Source organism: Chiloscyllium plagiosum, unplaced genomic scaffold (genome assembly GCF_037043375.1).
Source record: "Chiloscyllium plagiosum isolate Xiang-an unplaced genomic scaffold, Cpla_swu_hap1 HiC_scaffold_31, whole genome shotgun sequence".
NCBI classification, from domain to species: domain Eukaryota; kingdom Metazoa; phylum Chordata; class Chondrichthyes; order Orectolobiformes; family Hemiscylliidae; genus Chiloscyllium; species Chiloscyllium plagiosum.
Genome location: NW_028270169.1, coordinates 283,380 through 307,769, shown reverse-complemented (window position 1 = coordinate 307,769; position 24,390 = coordinate 283,380). Strand labels below are relative to the sequence as shown.

The following is a 24,390-nucleotide window of genomic DNA, read 5'->3' as shown; positions in this document are numbered from 1 at the left end:
GACATCTGCTAATGCAATTATATAAATTTTGACGGGCTTGTATTTCAGCCCCTCAAAAGTAGCATCCATGTAACAGTCGACCCCATGAATTTAACCTTAAAAAGTAGTAAAAAAAAATTGACTATTACTGAGGTATATACAGTAGTACATAGTCCTATATCTTATGGTCTTATGTGAAGTGATTCATTTTGGCAGAATTGTTTTGGCAAAAAACTCAAACAAATGGTATGCCTTCAATAGAAATTGCTGGAGAAACTCAGCAGGTCTGACAACATAGAACATTACAGTGTAGTACAGGCCTTTTGACTCTTGATGTTGCACCGACCTGTGAAACCAGTCTATTCCATTCTCGTCCGTATGCCTATCCAGTGACCATTTAAATGTCCTTAAAGTTGGCATGTCTACTACTGTTGCAGGCAGTGCCTCCCACTGCCCTGCTACTCTCTGAGTAAAGAAACTACCTCCGACATCTGTCCTATATCTAACATCCCTCAATTTAAAGCTATGTCCTCTTATGCTAGCCATTGCCATCCAAGGAAAAAGGCTCTCACTGTCCACCCAATCTAACCCTCTGATTATCTTGTATGTCTCAATTAAGTCACCTCTCAACCTTCTTCTCTCCAAAGAAAACAGCCTCAGGTCCCTCAGGCTTTCCTCGCAAGACCTCCCCTCCATACCAGGCAACATCCTGGTAAATCTCATTTGAACCCTTTCCAAATCTTCCATATCCTTCCTATAATGCGGTGACCAGAACTATATGCAATACTCCAAGTGCTGCCACACCAGAGTTTTGTACAGCTGCAGCATGACCTTATGGTTTCGAAACTCAATCCCTCAACCAATAAAAGCAAACACACCGCATGCCTTCTTAACAACCCAATCAACCTGGGTGGCAACTTTCAAGGATCTATGTACCCGGACACCAAGATCCCTCTGCTCATCTGCACTACCACGAATCTTAACATTAGCCCAGTACATGCATTCCTGTTACCCCTTCCAAAGAGAATGACATCTGTGAAGAGAAAGCAGAGTTAATGTTTCATATCCAGTGACCCTTCTCCAGACCGTGTTCTCCTGCAATTTCTGTTTTTGTTTTAGAGATTCAGCATCCTCAGTTCTTCCTTTCATTTTTGGGCATGCCTTTACTATATTGATGTTAGCTTCCCTTATTTAATCTACACTTGTCCAAATAACTATTCCCATTGTATTCTGGGGTGGTATGGTGGCTCAGTGGTTAGCACTGCAGCCTTACAATGCCTGGGACCCCGCTTTGATTCCAGCCTTGAGCGATTGTCTGTGTGGAGTTTTCACATTCTCCCTGTGTCAGCGGGGCTTTCCTCCCACAGTCTAAAGCTGTGCAGGCTAGCTGGATTAGAAACTGAAAATGCAGGGTTACAGGGATAGGATAGGGGGTGAATTTGAGTGGGATTCTCTTTAGAAGGCCAGTGTGGACTCAATAGGCTGAATGGTCAGCTTCCACACAGTAGAGATTCAATACTTATTGTTTCTGACAGGAGAAAGGGAGGACTGTAGATGCTGGAGGTCAGTGTCGAAGAGTCCTGATGAAGGGCTTATGCCTGAAACATCGATTCTCCTGCTCCTCGAATGCTGCCTGACTGGCTATGCTTTTCCAGCACCACACTCTTCGACTTATTGTTTCTGACAGTTTTTCCACTGTTGAGATTAAACTGACTGGTCGGTAGTTGCTGGGTTTATCAACACTGAGACAGAAAGAAATTCACTATACAATTCTCACTGACATTGAAACAGCAGAGAGTCATTATACAGTTCCCACCAGAACTGGGACAGTGACTGAATTGCAACACTGGCCCATCCACCATTGGGCCAAGGAGAGCATCACTGTACAGTTTTTACTATTAGTATTTAGACAGAAGTCTTGTTACTTTACCTTGGTATTGAAAAAAAAGACATTGTCTTGATATTTCCAGCTGAGAAAAGTTTGAAATTTCAGTTCTGTTACTTACAGAGGAGCAAAGTGAGGGAAATTCACACTGAATCATTCCTGTACATTTCATCAGACTTTTATCCATTTTATACTTTTGCTTATTTTGTTGTCATTTCACCCTTCCATATTACGGAGTTTAAAGTTGATTACATTATTATTTTACAAGATTGACTTGACCAAAATAATATTTTTTTTAAATCTGTAGTCAGCAACAACAGTTGGAATAACAGCAACAACAACAACAACAATGGGAATAATGACAAGAACAAGGATTTAGAAAAAGGTGAGGAACTATAGCTTAAAGTTATCTGTTATTTTCTTAGCTATTCAAACTGACAATGAGGGCAAGAGTTTTCAGGAGAGCATTGATAGGTCAGCAAATTGGTAGCAGACAGCACATATAGTTAAATGCAAAATAATATGAGGTAACACATTTTTAAAAAGTAAACATTGAAGGGGCATTGATCCTGCATAATAAAATCTTTTCAGAGTTGAGGCCTGTGAAATTGAAGTCTACAAAAACACATATTTAAAGGTGTAAGTCCTGATCGAAAAGGTCATAAAATATTCTTCTTTATAATGGCATTGAATATAAATGCACAATTTGAAAAGTCATTAATTCGAGTATAGATTAGATGACATACAGTGTGGAAATAGGTCCTTTGGCCCAACAAGTCCACACCGACCCACCAAAGTGCACCCACCCAGACCCATTCCCCTACACCTAACACTACGGGCAATTTAGCATGGCCAATTCACCTAATCTGCACATTTTTGGACTGTGGGAGGAAACCGGAGCACCCGGAGGAAACCGGCGCAGACACGGGGAGGATGTGCAAACTCCACACAGTCAGTCACCTGAGGTGGGAATTGAGCCCGGGTCTCTGGCGCTGTGAGGCAGCAGTGCTAACCACTGTGCCACCCACAAGTCAAAGTTGGATTATTGTACCAAGGTGATCATAGGCGGGACTGTAGTGTTTGTAAAGTTCAAAAGAATCATTAGAGTCATAGAGTCATAAAGATGTACAGCACAGAAACAGACCTTTCAGTCCAACTCGTCCATGCTGACCAGATATCCCAACTCAATCTAGTCCCATCTGCCAGCACCTGATCCATATTCCTCCAAACCCTTCCTATTTATATACCCATCCAGATGCCTTTTAAATGTTGCAATCCTAGACATTATTGCAGCAGTCTTACGTAAAAGCAAAATGCTGGATATCATATACAAATACAGAAAATGCTGGAGAAATTCAACAGGTTTATAAGCTTTTGTGGAAAGAAAAACAGTATTAAGTTTTTGAGTCCAATATGACTTCTTCAGACTGGCAGTTCTGAAGAAAAATCATATCAGACTCAAAACGTTAATTCTGTTTCTCGCTTCACCGATACTGCCAGTCCTCCTGAGCTTCTCCAGAATTTTTTTAAAAATTTAGTTCCATTAGCCTTATTTCTGGTCAGATGATGATTTGCATTATGATGGTCAAATCTTTGTTAACCAATGCCTTGTGTAGTTCAGCAGTCCCATTCTGATTGTATGTCAGTGTCAATATTCACCACTCTGTAGCAGAGGTATAGATGCCATGAGATTGTGACACAGTGGTCAATTTGATGTTCAGAAGGTCTTTGTGTATGCAACCATCGTCCACCTGATCAACATGACCAAGCCAGTTCAAATATTAGCTTAGCAAACTGATATATGCTGGTGAAATTAGCTCACTTCAGGACCTCTGAGTTGCTCACCTTGTCCTGCCAAACAATGCAGAGAGTGCATCTGAGGCAACAAAGGTGGAAATAGATCAGCCTTTTCTATTTCTGAGTATGTATTCCAGGTATCAACATTGTAGAGGAATCCACTGAGGAAAGGTTTGGTAGATTGCAGTTTGGTGCTTTCAGTCAGGTTGCTGGTCCAGACTGTATTACACAATTTAAACTAACAGCTGCAACTTTTGCAATTTCTGTGATGATTTCAGCATCTAGTACAAAACAATCTGCTTAACTGACACCTCATCAATCATTTTCAACATTCACTCTATTCACCAGTCAGGCACAGTAGCTGCAGTATGCGCCATCTGCAAAATGTACATAAGTAAATCACCAAGGCTCTTTCAATAGCACATTCCAAAACTGAGACCTCTACCACCTAGAAGGACGAGGGCAGCAGATGCATGGGAACACCACCACCACCCCATGCCTCCTTGACTTGGAACTTGGAAATATATTGCTATTTCTTCAATGTTATTGAGTCAATTTTTTTTTTAGATTACTTACAGTGTGGAAACAGGCCCTTCGGCTCAACAAGTCCACACCCACCCACCGAAGCATAATCAACCCAGACCCATTCCCCTACATTTACCCCTTCACCTAACACTACAGGCAATTTAGCATGGCCAATTTGCCTAACCTAACATTTTTGGATTGTGGGAGGAAACTGGAGCACCCAGAGGAAACCTACGCAGACACGGGGAGAATGTGCAAACTCCACACAGAGTGTCGCCTGAGGCGGGAACTGAACCCAGGTCTCTGGCGCTGTGAGGCAGCAGTACTAACCACTGTGCCACCGTGCCGCCCAATATCCTGGAAATATCTTTGAAATAGCACTGTGGCTGCACCTACTGCCAAAGACTTGTGTGCTTCAAGAAGGTAGCTCACCACCACCACCCTCTCAAGAGTGATTAACGAAGGGAAATGAATGCTGGCTAAGCCAGTGATGCCCAAATCCTGTGAGCAAATAATAAAGACAATGGCATGCTGGTGATTGTGAAGCCTAAGTATGTGAAAATATCAAAAAATCCAGCATCACATTATCAATGCTAATTGATGGTGGTATAGCAATATAAGAAAATAACATAAAATATAGGAGCAGGAGTAGGCCACCTGTTCCCTCGAACCTGCTCCACAAGGTCTTTTTGTGGAGTCACCTCCATTTACCTACTCACTCATCATAACTCTTAATTCCTTTACTATTCAAAAATCGATCATTGCCTTAAAAACATTCAACGAGGTAACCTCAAACGCTTCACTGGACAGGGAATTCTACAGATTCACAACTCTTTGGGCGAAGAAGTTCTTCCTCAGTGTGACATTTGTTTTAGAACCATAGAATCCCTACAGTGCAGAAAGAGGCCATTTGCCCAACGAGATTTCAATAATCCTCCAAAGAGCATCCCAAAGAGACCCAGGCCCCTACCCTATTCCCATTACCCCACATGTCCCATGGCCAATCCACCTAGCCTGCACATCTTTGGACTGTGGGAGGAAACTGGAGAACTCAGCAGAAACCCACGCTGACATGAAAAATGTGCAAACTCCACATAGAGTTGCCCAAGGCTAGAAGTGAACACTGGTCTCTGGTGCTATGAGGCAGCAGTGCTAAGTACTGAGTCACCGTGCCACCCTGGTGGGCAAGGGGCATCTTACGATGCTGACAGTTAAAATAAAATTCTCGACAATCATGATATTTAGTCCTTTAGCTGTTGTGACTGTATTAACTGTTAGTATAGCATCACCATAGCCTCTGATGATATCTTGACCCCCTTTGTCTTGGATCTTAGGTGATTAAGGCTGAACAGCTTTCCATCAATTGTGGTATTCTAGACATTCTTTGTATATGGCAGCAGCAAAGTAAAGAATATTCCAAAGTGTCAGGGCCAGAATATAGCCTTATTTGACCCCACAATGGATTTCAAAGTATAGCAATATTGCTTCATCATAGTGAAGTGATTCATGGCTTTCAACTCTTATTTAAAACTAATTAAATCAGGATGTTGATCAGCTGGGCCAATGGGTGAGGAGTGGTAGATGGAGTTTAATACAGATAAATGTGAGGTGTTGCATTTTGGTAAGACAAATCAGGGTGGGACTTACACAGTTAATGGTAGGTCTTGGGGTTCAGGTATATAGTTCTTTGAAAGTGTTGTCACAGGTAGAGAGGGTGGTGAAGAAGGTGTTTGGCATATACCTTCATTGAGCAGAGCATTGAGTATAGAAGTTTGAATGTCATGTTGCACCTGTACAAGACATTGGTGAATCCACTTTTGGAATACAGTGTACAGTTCTGGTCACCCTGCTATCAGAAGGATATTATTAAAATGGAGAGGCTGCAGATTTAAAGGGATACTTTTGGGATTGGAGTGAAAAGGAGAGGCTGGATAGGCTGGGACTTATTTCACTGGAGTGTAGGAGGTTGCGGGGTGATCTTATAGAGGTTTATAAAATCATGAGGGGCATAGATAGGGTGACTAGCAAGTGCCCTTTCCCCATGGTAGTGGAGTTCAAACTAAAGGGCATATGTTTAAGGTCTGAGGGGAAAGACAAGAGGCCTGAGGGGCAACCTTTTCACACAGAGGGTGGTGCATATGTGGAATGAATTGCAAGAGGAAGTAATAGATGCCCATACAGTTACAACATATAAAAGCTATTTGGATAGGTATGTGAATAGGAAAGAGAGGATTATGGACGGCACACAGACAAATGGGACTTGTTTAGTTTCGCAAACCTCGTCAATATGAATGTAAAGGACTAAAGAGCCTGTTTCTGTGCTGAATGACTCTATGACTTGATGAGTATTTCCCTAATTGCTTCTGTCGTATAAGTTGCCCATGCCTACAGACACTTAATCTTGAGTCTATGGGATTCACCCAAACATTGGCAAGGGGAAAAATCTATCCAGGAATGAAACCTTCCTCCAAACAGCCTTCTTAATTTTGTAAGACTATGGCATGCTATAAGTGCCCCAGATATTTTAAAGGTCGAGATTTCTCGCTTCAGGAAATCCACTTAAAGAAAATAAGAAATAGGATGTAATTAAGTTGTAACAGACAGACTTAGAGAAAGTTTACTAATGTTGCAATTTTATTAATTGAAATTAACATACATGTAAACTGCTGTGCAAAAATGTGATACCAAATCTAATATAAATAACATAAAACTGTATTCTAACTATTCAAGAATATCTAAGTATATCTAAGGATAACAAAAATATCTTGGAATACCTAAAAATTGAATTTCCATCAACATTTAAGGTGTCTTTTTACCTTAAAGTCCTATGTGAGTAAAATTCCTTCTCCCAGCGAGAAAAAAATATCTTTTGAAAAGTATTATCTGATGGTTTATAATACTTCTCAAATCATCAATGAAAAGGTCATATTTTTATATTGTTCGCATTCCCCATGCTTTTCAAATGTGTTTGTTAACCCTCTGTATAGGTTCCTCCCAATCTTATGTGATGTTGTATCATTTAACATTATTCCTTAACTTCTTGTTAAAGACTTGCTGAAGTTGTTAACTTTTATCTAGTCAACTTGTGTATGACACTTTACAACTGATATATGAAGATTTACTTTATCTCTTTTCTTTTTCACTCTGGAAAGAATCCTTTGTTAAATATTTATGAGTAAAAGGATTCTTCATTTTTCTACATTTTACTTCAACAACATATGTCTGTGTTTGTTTTGATGAGTGTGGTCTGATCCTGGAGTCTAGTGGTATTCATACACCCATTGAGCAGGCAGCATGCTGACTGTGCTCAACCAGCTACTTGTAAGCCTCAGAAAAGTATATCTGCCATTAGAGGTGATTTATTAAATAATCCTTACTGTGCTAAGAATTACACTGGAAACAATTTAAGATCATCAATCAGACATGCAGTGTAATGCCTTCGCATGGGCTAGTAACTATATGTACATATAAATACATAGGACCCTGATTAATGTAGACAAAAAGAATTTGTGCACACATTGCACCTTTCTCATAAAAAGAGACATCCAATTTCTGCTGCATTCCCATGGCAACAAATTGAAAATTTAGAGTTAGGCTGTCGAGGCTGGGTCATTAAATATATTCAGGGCAGAGCTAGATTTTTAATCAATTAGGGAAACAAGGATTATTGGGAAAAGGCAGGAAAATGGAGTTAAGGATGATCAAATCAGCCATGATAATTGAGTGGTGGAACAGACTTGATAAGCTGAATGACCTCCTTCTGCTCAATTGTTTTATGGTTTTATCTGCTTAGTCTGAGAATTCAGTTAACTGTTCTTGCTGTACTCCATCTCCACACCAATGATGGCTCAACCAATATCAGTATCCCCTTCTCAGGCAGTTTAAATATATGTAGCTTTTCTCGAGTGTGTATTTTGTGCCCTAGTCTAATGAATGCAAGACAAAAGGCTTCAACTTCCCAATTTCTTTTCAGCAGCATTCAAGTTGTTGTTGCAGTTATGTTTTCCTGCTGTGCCACTAAAGGAATGAACTAGGGGAAAATAAAGTTTCATAAATTGAAATACTTGTAAAAACTGATGTTGTCTAAAGTATCTTAAGGGGTGATGGTAATGGATAAAGTTCACATAAACAATAATTCTTTAATATAGGAAGTAATAGAGTGAAGTGTCGAGGAGTGTGAGGGTTGAGGGCTTATGCTCGAAACGTCAACTCTCCTGCTCCTTGAATGCTGCCTAACCTGCTGTGCTTTTCCAGCACCACACTCTTCGACTCTGATCTCCAGCATCTGCAGTCCTCACTTTCTCCTAGTAATACAGTGAAGGACTTGTTTGCCGAAGGATTCTCGTACTGACTATAATACATAGAACAGTACAGGCCCTTTGGCCCACAATGTTGTGCAGAACATTTATCTTAATCTAAGAACAACCTAACCTAACCTACAATTTACTGCTGTCCATGCGCTTGTCCAGCAATTGCTGAAGTGCCTCTAATTATATGGTTGTTATAATTTCAGAAAAAGTTAAGCAAAGCAATGAGAACAGCAATAACAACAAAGACAAGAAAGAGAATGATGATGAATTTCCAGGTAACAGCTGAATGATTATCTAACAGTATGCAAGAGCTCCTAGTATGTTTTAAGGCCAGTTGCTGTTTGTATTTCCAGTAAAAACCATAAGCTAAAGCAAGTGCTTAACTGTAACGGGACTAAAGCCACTTAAACTTTGGTAATAGCTTTATTTCTATATTATTTATTGTAGATAGTTACAGAAGCAGTTAAAAAACTAATTATTGCAAGAGATTCATTACAGAAAGGTGTAAATGTCATAGGGATGTTATAATGGGAGACTCATACATAGACTGGGATAGTGGTAGCATAAGGGGCAATGAAGGGCAGGGAGTCCTAGGTTTTGTTCAGGAGAATTTTCCACGATATTATATATCCAATCCAACAAACATTACTCTGCCTGGATGTTTGGAATGAAGTAGGAAAAGGAGATCAAATGACAGGGTGAATTATTTTGTATTTAAGATGACGGTGGAAAATTACATTGGTCAGATAAGAGTGTGAAAAATCAACTGTTGGAGAGTGGATTCAATGGAGTAAGAGCAGAGTTGGGCTTAATAGATTGGAATCAAAGGTTATTGGGAATAACATTAGTTGAATAATGGGCTAAGATCAAAGACGAGATCATAGGGTGGTAGTAGATGGTAATATTCAGCCTGGAGCTTGGTGACCACTGGTGTTCTGTAGGGGTCTGTTCTGGGACCTCTGCTCTCTGTGATTTTTATAAATGACTTGAATGAGGAAATGAAAGGATGAGTTGGTAAGTTTGTCAATGATATGAAGGTTGGTGGAATGGTGGATAGTGTGGAGGGCTGTTGTAGATTACAACGGGACATTGACAGGATGCAGAACTGGGCTGATAAGTGGCAGATGGTGTTCAACCTGGAAAAGTGTGAAGTGACTCACTTTGGAAGATCGAATTTGAATGCAGAATATAGGGTTAAAGGCAGGATTCTTGGCGGTGTGGAGGAACAGAGGGATCTTCGGGTTGTAACAAGTATCATGGAGTAAATATAATCAAGAGCCAAAATGAAAAAGAAAGTCAGAAGGAAAGTGAAAAGGCACATATGAGAAACAAAAAGGTATTATGAGAAAAGACAGTCCCAGGAACTTTGATAAGCATATTAACAGTAAAGGAGTGGTAAAAGAGGAATAGGGCTGATGAGGGACCAAAAAATGCATTTACATATAGAAGCAAGAAGCATGGCTGAGGCATTAAATGAATATGTTGCCTCCTTCACTTCTGGAGTGGAATTATATTGGACTCAAATGTTAACACTGTTTCTGTCTTCATAGATGCTGCTAGATTTGCTGAGTTCATCGAACAATTTCTGTTCATAATTCAGATCTTTAGAATCCATAATACTTTGCTTTTATTTGTTGAGGATTGTTATTGTGGTGTACTTACCAAAAGGCACATGATAAAGTGTCACACTAAACTTGTGAGGAAAATTATATCTCATGGAATAAAAGGTTACAGCAACAATTTTGTCACAACATTGAGGGATGGGGAACAGAGTAATGGTTAATAGCTATTTTTCAGGCTGTAAGAAGGATTTTGGTGGAGTTACCCAGGGGTTGATATTGGGCGCCTTGCTTTTCCTGATATATATGGATGATTTAGATCTTGGTGTGCAAGTTAAGTTTCAGAATTGTGGATGACAAAATACTTGCAAAACAGTAAAAACAGAACACAGGACTGTCAAACAGTGGAAGCAGCATGCAGCAAGCAGTCAATGGTTCAGATTAAAGTTTTGCATTCCGTGACATCCAGCCAAGACTGATGGTGTGCAACTAAGCGATTAACTGGAGCAGAGGGCTTTGCAGATACTCCATCCTCAATAATGGGAAAGCCCAGGACATGCCAAGCATATTATCATTAGGTCAGGAGCAGGAGACTATTCTGCCCCTTGGGCCTTTTCCAGCATTTAATAGTGTCTTGGCCGATTTGATTTTGACTTCACATCCATATCCTCATCTATCCCATCAATTCCTTCACTTAACAAAAATTTACCTACCTCTGCTTTAAAAAATGTTCAAGAATTCTGATCCCATCACCTTCTCAGGAAAGGAGTTCCAAAGACTCTAAATCCTCTGAGAGAAAATACTTTGCCTAATTTATGTTTTAAAGAGGTGATCCTTATTTTCAAAAAAATGACTGTTAGTCCAGATTCTGCCAAAAGTGGAAATATCCCTTCCACATCCCCCCCAAGTTATTATATGTTTCAATCAATTTACCTCTCACTTGTCTAAACTCCAGCAGATACAAGCTTTGCCTGTCCAACCTTTCCTTGTAAGGCAACGCACCCAAGATCTGGTAATGGGCCAATACAGACATGATGGGCTGAATGGCCTCCATCTGTACTGTGTAATTCTATAATTCTGTGATTCTAAGTCTTCTCTGAACTGCTTCCAGTTCATTTACATCCATCTTTAACTATGTGGACTAATACCGTACACTGGGAATTTGTGTTGCAGACGTTTCGTCCCCTGTCTAGGTGACATCCTCAGTGCTTGGGAGCCTCCTGTGAAGCGCTTCTGTGATGTTTCCTCCGGCATGAATAGTGGTTTGTCTCTGCCACTTCCGGTTGTCAGTTCCAGCTGTCCGTGGCAGTGGTCAGTATATTGGGTCCAGGTCAATGTGCTTATTGATTGAATCTGTGGATGAGTGCCATGCCTCTAGGAATTCCCTGGCTGTTCTCTGTTTGGCTTGTCCTATAATAGTAGTGTTTTCCCAGTCGAACTCATGTTGCTTGTCATCTGCGTGTGTGGCTACTAAGGATAGCTGGTTGTGTCGTTTCGTGGCTAGTTGGTGCTCATGGATGCGGATCGTTAGCTGTCTTCCTGTTTGTCCTATGTAGTGTTTTGTGCAGTCCTTGCATAGGATTTTGTACACTACATTGGTTTTGCTCATGCTGGGTATTGGGTCCTTGGTTCTGGTGAGTTGTTATCTGAGAGTGGCTGTTGGTTTGTGTGCTGTTATGAGTCCTAGTGGTCACAGTAGTCTGGCTGTCAGTTCGGAAATGCTCTTGATGTATGGTAGTGTGGCTAGTCCTTTGGGTTGCGGCATGTCCTCGTTCCGTTGTCTTTCCCTTAGGCATCTGTTGATGAAATTGCGGGGCTATCCGTTTTTGGCGGATACATTCCTCTTTTTGCAGTTCTGGTGTACTGCAGTGTGTTGTAGCCCTTTTGAACAGTGTCTTGATGCAACTTCTTTTGTGTGTGTTGGGGTGGTTGCTTTCGTAGTTCAGGACTTGGTCTGTGTGTGTGGCTTTCCTGTATACCTTTGTGGTGAATTCTCCGTTAGGTGTTCTCTATACCATCACGTCTAGGAATGGGAGTTGGTTGTCCTTTTCTTCCTCTCTAGTGAATCGGATTCCTGTGAGTGTGGCGTTGGTTATCCGGTGTGTGTTCTCTATTTCTGTGGTTTTAATGATTACAAAGGTGTCATCTACATATCTGATCCAGAGTTTGGGTTGAATTTGCGGTAAGACTGTTTGTTCTAATCTTTGCATTACCGCTTCTGCTATGAGTCCAGAGATGGGTGAGCCCATGGGTGTGCCGTTGATTTGTTCATATATTTGGTTGTTGAATGTGAAGTGTGTTGTGAGGCACAGGTCCAGTAGTTTGAGTATGCCGTCTTTGTTGATAGGTTCACCGTCCTGTTGTCTGTTGTGTATGTCCAGCAGGTTGGCTATTGTTTCTCTGGCTAGGGTTTTGTCGATAGAGGCGAACAGTGCCGTTACATCGAATGAGACCACAGTTTCTTCCTTGTCTATGTGTATATTTCTGATGATGTCCAAGAATTCCTGTGTTGACTGTATAGAGTGTCTGGATCTGCTGATCAGGTGTTTCAACAGATGCCTAAGGTGTGTGGTCCTGTTCTGTCCTATGATGACGGCCTGTTCTATGGTCCGGGTCCATTCCTGATTGGTGGTTTTTGAAATTAACGATTTTTGGCACGCAATTTCTCGTCTGTATTTGTGAAGTCTGTTGTAAGCGTCTGTAATCATTACCTGGATCATTCTGAATCCGTTCTGTCTGGCTGTGTCCCTGGCTTGTGGGTTGTTGACTGGTGGTCTGTATCTGACACATGGTGGAAGGATGTGATTCTTTCGGCATTCGTGCAGGAACCGGAGTTGTTCGTATGTGGCGCTTAAGCGGTTGGCACAGGATTCCGCAAAAGAACAACTCCGGTTCCTGCACGAATGCCGAAAGAATTGAATCCTTCCACATGTGTCAGATACAGACCACGAGTCAACAACCCCCAAGCCAGGGACACAGCCAGACAGAACGGATTCAGGATGATCCAGGTAATGATTACAGATGCTCACAACAGACTTCACAAATACAGACAAGAAATTGCGCGCCAAAATCGTTAATTTCAAAAACCACCATAGAACAGGCTGTCACCATAGGACAGAAGAGGACCACACACCGCAAAAAAACGGCAGTAAAAGAAAAAATGGCCAAACTAACACACAACAGAGAGGACACCACAACAAACACCTGGGTTAGAAACCTCTCCCACAGACAGCTCATAGTCACGGAAGGAACAATACTGGCCAAGGGACTCAACTACAACCACAGGGACGCCAAGACAGCAGACTTCCTAGCAGCACTAGAATGCACACTCAGGAACAATGGACTGACAGAAGAGACACAACAAACTGTGAGACAAAGTATCATACCTCTGATAACAAGGAAAAGACAAACACATAACCTCAATATCAAGGAGAGGGAAGCACTAAAATCACTAAGAAACGATAAGAACATAATCATACTACAAGCAGACAAAGGCAGAATGACGGTCATCCTAGACAAAGCAGAGTACATCCAAAAAGCGCAACAACTAATTGCAGATACCAACATCTACCAAAAGAGGGAGTTTGACCCCACCCCACAGCTCACCAATAGGATAAGCAACACACTGAGGAACCTACAAAAAAACGGACAGATAACCAGGTTTGACCGACAAAGAATGAAACCTGAAAGCAACAACACCCCCAGATTCTATGGACTACCTAAAGTGCACAAACCAGACATCCCACTCAGACCAATAGTATCACTACCAGGGACACCATCACACAAACTTGCTAAAGAACTACAGCATAAACTGAAACACCTGATCAGCGGATCCAGACAACACAGGAATTCTTGGACATCATCAGAAATATACACATAGACAAGGAAGAAACTGTGGTCTCATTCGACGTAACGGCACTGTTCGCCTCTATCGACAAAACCCTAGCCAGAGAAACAATAGCCAACCTGCTGGACATACACAACAGACAACAGGACGGTGAACCTATCAACAAAGACGGCATACTCAAACTACTGGACCTGTGCCTCACAACACACTTCACATTCAACAACCAAATATATGAACAAATCAACGGCACACCCATGGGCTCACCCATCTCTGGACTCATAGCAGAAGCGGTAATGCAAAGATTAGAACAAACAGTCTTACCGCAAATTCAACCCAAACTCTGGATCAGATATGTAGATGACACCTTTGTAATCATTAAAAACACAGAAATAGAGAACACACACCGGATCATCAACGCCACACTCACAGGAATCCGATTCACTAGAGAGGAAGAAAAGGACAACCAACTCCCATTCCTAGACGTGATGGTATAGAGAACACCTAACGGAGAATTCACCACAAAGGTATACAGGAAAGCCACACTCACAGACCAAGTCCTGAACTACGAAAGCAACCACCCCAACACACACAAAAGAAGTTGCATCAAGACACTGTTCAAAAGGGCTACAACACACTGCAGTACACCAGAACTGCAAAAAGAGGAAGAAGAACACCTATACAATGTATCCGCCAAAAACGGATAGCCCCGCAATTTCATCAACAGATGCCTAAGGGAAAGATGACGGAACGAGGACATGCCGCAACCCAAAGGACTAGCCACACTACCATACATCAAGAGCATTTCCGAACTGACAGCCAGACTACTGCGACCACTAGGACTCATAACAGCACACAAACCAACAGCCACTCTCAGACAACAACTCACCAGAACCAAGGACCCGATACCCAGCATGAGCAAAACCAATGTAGTGTACAAAATCCCATGCATGGACTGCACAAAACACTACATAGGACAAATAGGAAGACAGCTAACAATCCGCATCCATGAACACCAACTAGCCACGAAACGACACAACCAGCTATCCTTAGTAGCCACACACGCAGATGACAAGCCGCATGAGTTCGGCTGGGACAACACTACTATTATAGGACAAGCCAAACAGAGAACAGCCAGGGAATTCCTAGAGGCATGGCACTCATCCACTGATTCAATCAATAAGCACATCGACCTGGACCCAATATACCGACCACTGCAATGGACAGTTGGAACTGACAACCGGAAGGGGCAGAGACAAACCACTATAAATGCCGGAGGAAACATCACAGAAGCGCTTCACAGGAGGCTCCCAAGCACTGAGGATGTCACCTAGACAGGGGACAAAAATTCTGCAACACAAATTCCCAGCTCAGTGAACAGAACCTCAACAACATGCATCCGAGCTCTAAATCTTCTCACAAACTTTAATACCATACACTGTACACCATACATCATCTCACTAGTGTCCTGTTGAACTAAAGCATAACCTCCCCACTTCTGTATTCTCACAATAAATGATGACATTCTATCAGCCTTCTAATTACGTACTATATTTGCATTCTAGTCTTTTTGTAATTCATACATTAGGATACTCAGATCCTTCTACATCTCAGACTTTGCAACCTTTCACCATTTGAATAATATGCTTTTTCTTTACATTTCTCTTGCAAAATGGACAGTTTCGCATTTTCCCACATTATACTCAATTTGCCAAATCTGCTCACTCTCTTAACCAATCAATATATTTTTTGTAGACTCTTCATATTTTCTTCACTACTTACTTTTCTACCTATCCTTGAGCCATCAGAAAATTTGGCAGCCATACTTGAAATGCAATCTCATCAAAACTTACAAAATTCCCACAGGGCATGACAGGTTGGATGTACATAAGATGTTTCCCATAATTGTTGATTATATGACAGGGAACATGATCACAGGAAAAGTGGCAGGCAAACTAAGACTGTAATGAGGAGGAATTTCTTCACTCAGGGTGGTGAAACGTTGAAATTCTCCACTAAAGAGGGTTGTGGAAACCCAATCATTCAGCAGATTCAAGATGAAAGTTGCTGTTTCCGTGACTAGGCTTTAAAGGATATGGAGAAATGCAAGCAAGCAGTATTGAGGGGATGATCAGCCATGAACCTAGAGTGAGAGGGAAGACTCAATGGACTGAATAGCATACATTTGTTTCCACATTCCCAAACCACACACCATCCTGACTTGGAGCTATGTTGTTGTTTCATCACTATTGCTGGTCAAAGTCCTTGAGTTTCTTTCCTAATAACAATGTGGATGCATCTATAGTGCATGTCTGCAGTGGTCGAGAAAGCTCACCTCCATTTTCTGCAGGGCAAATAGGGATGGTTAATAAATGTTGGCCTCGCCAGAGATGCCTACATTCAATGAAAGAACACAAGTTCTCTTCTTTCTGCTCACTCAGTTTCATGTACAAAATTCAAATGATGCTACAGTCCTTGTATTTTCCTTCAATCTCATGCCTGGAGTATGTGCAAAATCAAACCTTGGGAAATCTTGATTAGTCGTAGTTTCTGTTATCCATCCATTCCAGTTGATGGTGGAAATTCCACTTCGGACTACATAACTCACTGTTGATGTTAATTTAAGGCCTATGCAAATGAAACTGGAACTCAAGTAGACAGATGGTAATTACTAATTTATATTCATGAAATAGCACTTCATCTTTCAGCTGGATACATTATAGCCTTCTGGACTCAATATTGAGGAAAATAATATTAATTCATAGTCCTTGCCTCATTTGATTTTTTTTCTCTTTGCTTTTATGATTATTTCCAGCATTTTAAGCTTTTATTTAAGCACCAACAATCCCTGTCTAATGCATCTTCAAATCTGTAATCTGAAATTGGAAGCTGATGCATTTAAGAATAAGTTGTGTAGTCTATGGTTGATTTCAATATTATTGATTTAATGTTTGTGTTTCTGCAGGCACTGAGATTGCAATTGTTCTGGATGGATCAGGAAGCATTGAAGAACCTGACTTCCAAAAAGCAAAAGATTTTATTATAAACATTGCCAAAAACATTTGGAAACGATGTCTTGAGGTAAATGATGAACACTATCAGAAGCATTGGTGTATTTTCAGAATCTGAGCCAATTCAAAATAAATGAATATAAAATGCCTAATTTGAAGGAATCAAAATAGCTATGAGATATTAAAAGAAATAATAGTACACAAAAACCAAAACAAATCTAATTAAGCCAATTGGTACCCATCAGTATGCTCAATCAACAGCAAAGTGAAACAATTGACAGTGCTCCTACGCGGCACGGAGTCACCTATCAAAATGCCATAAAGTATAGGAGCAGAATTAGGCTCTCTGGCCTTTTGAATCTGTTCTGCCATCATGGGTGAAATTTTTCTCAACACTATTTTCCTGCCTTCTTGCCATAACCCTAGATGTCCTTACTAATCAAGAACCATACCTACTAGAGAAGGTGCAAAACTTGACCTACTCTTGGGAAATAAGGCAGGGCAGGTGACTGAGGTGTCAGTGGGGGAGCACTTTGGGGCCAGTGACCATAATTCTATTAGTTTTAAAATAGTGATGGAAAAGGATAGACCAGGTCTAAAAGTTGAAGTTCTAAATTGGAGAAAGGCCAATTTTGATGGTATTAGGCAAGAACTTTCAAAAGCTGATTGAGCACAGATGTTCGCAGGTAAAGGGACGGCTGGAAAATGGGAAGCCTTCATAAGTGGGATAACAAGAGTCCAAAGAAAGTATATTCCTGTTAGGGTGAAAGGAAAGACTGATAGGTATAGGGAATGCTGGATTACTAAAGAAATTGAGGATTTGGTTGAGAAAAATAAGGAAGCATATGTCAGGTGTAAACAGGATAGATCGAGTGAATCCTTAGAAGAGTATGAAGGCAGTAGGAGTATACAAGAGGGAAATCAGGAGGGCAAAAAGAGGACATGAGACGGCTTTGGCAAAGAGAATCCAAAGGGTTTTTACAAATACATTAAGGACAAAGGGTAACTAGAAAGAGAATAGGGCCCCTCAAAGATCAGCACAGGAGATGGGGGAGATACTAAGCGAGTATTTTGCATCAATATTTACTATGGAGAAAGACATGGAAGATGTAGAATGTAAGGAGATAGATGGAGACATCTTGAAAAAATGTCCATATTACAGAGGAGGCAAGGTACTCGCATGGATAAAATATTGGCTGCCAGAAGGCAGAGAGTCGGAATAAAAGGTGCTTTTCACGGTGGCAGCCAGTGACTAGTGGTGTTCTGCAAGAGTCCGTATTGGCACCACAACTTTTCATTTTATAGATTAATGATCTGGATGAAGGAAATGAGGGCATTCTGGCTAAGTTTGCAGTTATACAAAGGTAGGTGGAGGAAGGTAGTACTGAGGAGACGGGGAGGCTGTAGAAAGATTTAGACAGGTTAGGAGAGTGGGCAAAGAAGTGGCGGATGGAATACAATGTGGAAAAGTAAGAGGTAATGCATTTTGGTAGGAAGAATAAAGACATGGACTATTTTCTAAATGGAGAGAAAATTCAGAAATCTGAAGTGCAAAGGGACTTTGGGAGACCTAGTCCGGGTTTCTCTTAAGGTAAACTACAGGTTGAGTAGGTATTTAGGAAGACAAATACAATGTTGTCATTCATCTCGAGAGGAATAGAAAATAAACGCAGGATGTAGTTCTGAGGCTTTATAAGGCTCTGACCATACCACATTTAGAGTATTGCGAACAATTTTGGGCTCCTATACCTCAGGACAGACATACTGGCCTTAGAGCAGATTCAGAGGAGATTTATAAGAATGATCCCAGAATGAAAGGCTTAACATATGAGGTACATTTGAGGATTCTGGGAGTATAATCGATGAAGGGGGATCTAATTGAAACTTACAGAATACTGAATGGCCTGGACAGAGTGGACATTGGGAAAATGTTTCCATTGGCTGGAGAGATGAGGACCCAAGGGCACATCCTTAGACTAAAGGGGAGACATTTTAGAACGGAGATAAGGAGAAGCTTCTTCCACCAGAGAGTGGTGAATCTGTGAAATTCACTGCCACAGAAGGCTGTGGAGGCCAGGTCATTGAGTGTATTTAAAACAGAGATAGATAGGTTCTTGATTATCAAGAGAATCAAAGGTTACAGGGAGAAAGCAGTAGAAAAGACTTATCAGCCATGATTGAATGGTGGAGTAGACCTGATGCGCCAAATGGCCTAATTTGCACTTCCATGTCTTATGGTCTTCCCTCTTTAAATTACTGCCTACTTCCATTTGACAGGCAAAAAATCTACATCACCCTGTAGGAGGTCTGTGTCACATAACTGCCTGTTTGGTTAATCATCCCCAACCAATCTCATCACCATCTCCAACTCCTATTCCACTATTTTGGATTAGTGGTGCTGGAAGAGCACAGCAATTCAGGCAGCATCCGAGGAGCAGCAAAAAAAACAAATATAAACATTACAAACAAAAAAAACATTTCAGGCAAAAGCCCTTCATCCACTATCCCAGGCGCAGGATAACTAATTTCATTTCCCTGTCCACATAAGAATATAAGAGGCCACTCAACATGTTGAGGATTTTCAGCATTTATTGCTTTTATTTCAGGTTTCCAGGGCCATAATTTTTTTTAAAATTCAGTTTTGTATAAATCTTAAGAATCTAAAAAATAGTGGAATACTGTAATCATTTCCCAAAAAATTAGACATCAATTTTAGGTAGTCACAAAAATTATTTCATTTCTTTTGACAGTGTGAATTTGCATTGGTGCAGTTTGGTATGGAAATTAAGACGATATTTGATCTGAATGACAGCCAGGAAATAAGTTCTGGAATTTTCTCAATTGTAAGAAATATGCTTCAGTTGGGTCAAACCACAAAAACAGCTTCAGCAATACAACATGTACTGTGAGTATTTAACATTCTAGATTTTTCCTTTATTGAATTATCTCTGAAGATTAGGAATCAGTCAGTTCTGTAACTTTTCTTTCTCCCTACCTCTTCCTACACGTCAGTTTTTATTCTATAGCTTATACAATTTGTAAACATTTTATCTGTGTATAGAGTGCTCCATGATTTTAAAGTAATATTCAATGAATTAGACAACATGCAAGAGATTGATTCTAATTATTTCAACTCTCCAATTAGTTTACCTTTTCTCTGTTCCCCATAGTCTTGTAAATTCCTTTTTGAGGAATCAAATGCCCTTCTGAAAAGGTTCATTTATTTACAAGCAATACATTCCAGATTATAACAGCCCTAGGAGTAAAGACCTTTGCTTCTATTATTGATACAAAGGTATCTAAGTAAATAATCCCTTTCATCTGAAGTGTTCCACTTCAATTAACATTTTGAAGGAAATTTGAATAGAAAAGCCCTGGAGGTTAGAGAGTGGACAGGTATGTTGAAAATCTAATTAAGGACAGCCAATTAGGGACAGACGATAAATGCAGACCAGCTAGTAATGCACACTTCCCATTGCTTGAATGAAAAAACCCTTGATTCCCTCAATGATTAAAAATCTCTCTATCTCATCTTGAATGTACTTAACGACCTGGCCAATCTCATGAATGGTGGAGCAGATTTGATGGCCTGAAAGGCCTAATTTCTATTCCTATGTTTTATGGTCTTTATTTATATTCCATTCCCTTTGAAATAAAGCCTAACCTTCTACTTAACTCCCTACTTCCAGATTAACTTGTATGCTACCTTTTTGTGATTTATGCACAAGAACTCCTAAATTCTTTTGTGGTATTTAGCTTTCTGCTATCTTTCTCCATTTCAATAATATTCAGAGTGGTATGTAGCTTTCTGCTATCTTTCTCAATTTCAATAATATTCAGCTCCTCTGTTCTTCCTGCCAAAGTACAGTTTCCCACATTATATTCCAATTGCTAGGTTTTTTTTTTGTTCACTTTCTTAGCTTGTCTGTATTCGTCCGAGGACTCAGTGTGTCATCCTCACCTCTTGCCTTCCCACCCATTTTTGTGTATCTGAAAATTCTGGCAATAGTAGATTCCCTGTTCTTATCCAATAATTAATATATATGTTGTAAATAATTGTGACCACAGCACTGATCCCTGAGACACTGCAGTTACAGGTTGCCACCCTGAAAATGCCTCCTCCTTATCCCAACTGAGGGGATCCTCTGTCCATGCTGATGTGCTCCCTTCAACAACATGGGCTTTTATCTTTTTATTAGCATAACATATGAAAGTCCAAATATGTTGTATTCACTGCTTTCCCTTCATCCATCCTGCTTGTTAACTCCTCAAGTAATTCTAACCAATATGTTGGCTTGATTTCCTCTTCGTGAAGCCATGTTGACTCTGCTTGATCATATGTATTTCTAAATGCTCTGCTATTATATCCTAGTGTTTTATTGTATAATACTCTAACATTTTTCCAGTAACAGATTGTCAACCATTTTTGCTGCTGAATGCCTTTCTGAGTCGATTTCAGCGAGCTCTACCCTTATTCCTTTGGTAATTACCTTTATTTAAGTTTAACACACTTTTTTCTTACCCAAGTTTCTCTCTCTAAGATTGAATGATAAATTTTACCATGTTATGATATCACTGTTTCTCGGGGATCTTTTACTCTGACATAATTTACTAAATCTGCATCATTACACATTACCAGATCCAAAATAGCCTCATCCCTGGTTGGATATACAAAATATTGTAGGAAGATGTCCCAAATACAAGAGATGAGTTCTTCTTTGTGACTACCTTTTCCAACCTAACCATTTCAGTGTACACGAAGATTAAAATCACCCATGGTTAATGGACTGCCTTTTTTACTTGCCCGAATTACCCCCTGATTTATTCAGTGTTCCATGTTTAGGGGACCTGTTGACAAATTCTACCAGTGTTCTTTCACTTTTTGTTTCTTAGCTCTATGTGTATGGATTCTACATCGTCTGATCCAAGATCATTTCTTACTGTCATACATTTTTTACCTTGTATAGCAATGCCACCCACTCACCCTTTTCTCCTGCCTGTCCTTTCAAATAGTTACATACCCCTGAATATTTAGTTCCTAGCTTCGATTTCATGTCATCATGTTTCTATAATGGCTGTAAGATCTTATCCATTAAGCTGTATTGAGCTATTAATTCATTTATTTTGTTTCAAATACTATGTGCATTCAGGTAAAGAGTAATTAATTTTGCCTTTTTGCTATTTTTTCCCACTTTGATCCGATGTACTACTGTTTTTCTGTGTTTGCGTACTTTCTATCCTACTCTGGTTATTGTTTACCCTATGCCAGCTTCCTGTGGCTCAGGTAGTAATGCAGATATTAGAACATAGAAAAGTACAGCACCGAGCAGGCCCTTTGTCCCACGTTGTGCCAAGCATTAATGCTAATATAAAATAAAATAACTTAACCTATGCACCCCTAAATTCACTGCTATCCATGTGCATGTCCAGCAGTCGCTTAAATGTCCCTAATAACTCTGCTTCCACCAACACCGCTGGCAACGCATTCCATGCATTCATACTTCTCTGTATAAAGAACCTTCCTCTGGCGTCCCCTCTATACCTTTCTCCTAATATCTTAAAACTATGACCCCTCATGCCAGTCAATCCTGCCCTGGGGAAAAGTCTCTGGCTATTGACTCTATCCATTCCTCTTATTATCTTGATTTGGAGATGCCGGTGTTGGACTGGGGTGCACCAAGTTAAAAATCACACAACACCAGGTTATAGTCCAACAGGTTTAATTGGAAGCACACTTATTTTGTATACCTCGACTAAGTCACCTCTCTTTCTCCTTCTCTCCAGGGAGAAAAGTCCGACCTTAGTCAACCTCTCCAGTCCAGGCAGCATCCTAGTAAATCTTTGCACCCTCTCCAAAGCCTCTGTATTTTTCCTATAGTTGAGAGACCAGAGCTGGACACAATATTCCAAGTCTGGCCTCACCAGGGTCTTGTAGAGTTGTAGCAAAACCTTGCAGCTCTTAAACTCAATTCCCCCTGTTAATGAAAGCCAAAACACCATGTGCTTTCTTAACAACCCTATCCACTTGGGTGGCAACTTTGAGGGATCTATATACTTGAACACCAAGATCCCTCTGTTCCTCCACACTACCAAGAATCCTGTCTTTAATCCTATATTCAGCATTCGAGTTCAACCTTCCAAAATGCATCACTTTGCATTTATCCAGATTGAACTCCATTTGCCATTTTCAGCCCAGTTCTGCACCCTGTCTATGTCGCACGGCAACCTGCAATAGCCTTCGATACTATCAACTGCACCTCCAGCATTTGTGTCATCTGCAAATTTACTAACCCACCCCTCAACCTCCTCATCCAAGTCATTTCTCAAAACTAAAAGAGCAGAGGCTCTGTGTGCTTATTGATTGATTGAATCTGTGGATGAGTGGATAAGCACATCGACCTGGACCCAATATACCGGCCACTGCAGCGTACAGCTGGAACTGACAACCGGAAGCGGCAGATACAAATCACTATAAATGCCGGAGGAAACATCACAGAAGCTCTTCACAGTAGGCTCCCAAGCATTGAAGATGTCACCTAGACAGGGGACGAAACGTCTGCAACACAAATTCCCAGCTCAGCGAACAGAACCACAACAGGCCTTTTTTGTGCCCCCCCCAGGCTCTCCTCAGTCCATTTCTGAGCTCCTTTCTAGCAAGCCTGTAATCCTCTAAAGCTGTGCTAGATCCCTGTTTCCTACACCATATGTAAGCTGCCTTCTTCATTTTGACGAGAAGCTCCTCTGTTCTCGTCATCCAAGGTTCCTTAATCTTACCTCTTCTTGCCTGTCTCATAGGAACAAATTCGTACATCACTCTCAACAACTGCTCCTTAAACAGTCTCCACATGTCTGCTGTGTCCTTTCTGTGGAACAATTGCTCCTAGTCTGTAATTCCCAACTCCTGTCTGATAGCGTCATAATTTCCTTTTCCCCAATTAAATACCTTCCCTAGACAACTGCTCCTTTCCCTTTCCAAGGCTATGGTAAACGTGAGGCACTTGTGATCACTGTCACCAAAGTGTTCTCCCAATGCAAGATCTGACACCTGTCACATCTCATTGCTGAGCACCAAATCCAAAATGGCCTTTCCCCTTGTCGGCCTGTCTACTTACTGAGTAAGGAAACCCTCCTGAACATACCTGACAAAAACGGCTCCATCCAAACCATCCACACTAAGGACGTTCCAGTCGATATTGGGAAAGCTGAAATCACCCATAACAATAAACCTGCTACATCTGCATTTTTCCAAAATCTGCACACCTATGAGTTCTTCAATCTCTCTATTGCTGTTAGGGAGTCTGTAGAAAACTCCCAATGAGGTAGCTGTTCCTAACTTCCACCCATATTGGCTCAAGTAGACAAACCTTCCTCAACAACCTTTGTTTCTGTAGCTGTGATGCACCCCCTCCTCTTTTTCTTGTAGGTTCTTATATTACCTTGTAGGTTTTGCTTTTTAATTTATCTCCTAACTGATCAAAAT

The 24,390-nt window shown here is 40.7% G+C and overlaps 1 protein-coding gene across 3 annotated transcripts in view; it reads left to right on the top strand.

Moving 5' to 3' along the window:
• LOC122561888 (integrin alpha-E-like) overlaps positions 1–24,390 on the top strand; it is a 397,374-nt gene that overhangs the window by 108,303 nt on the left and 264,681 nt on the right. For all 3 annotated transcript variants that reach the window (XR_006315137.2, XM_043714220.2, XM_043714221.2), the window contains 4 exons: positions 2,172–2,249; positions 8,700–8,771; positions 16,865–16,980; positions 19,661–19,815. Coding sequence is in view for 2 of the 3 variants with exons in the window: in XM_043714220.2 (XP_043570155.2) it covers positions 2,172–2,249; positions 8,700–8,771; positions 16,865–16,980; positions 19,661–19,815 (421 nt within the window). In the remaining variant the exon portion in view is untranslated. The remainder of the gene's footprint in view (positions 1–2,171; positions 2,250–8,699; positions 8,772–16,864; positions 16,981–19,660; positions 19,816–24,390) is intronic.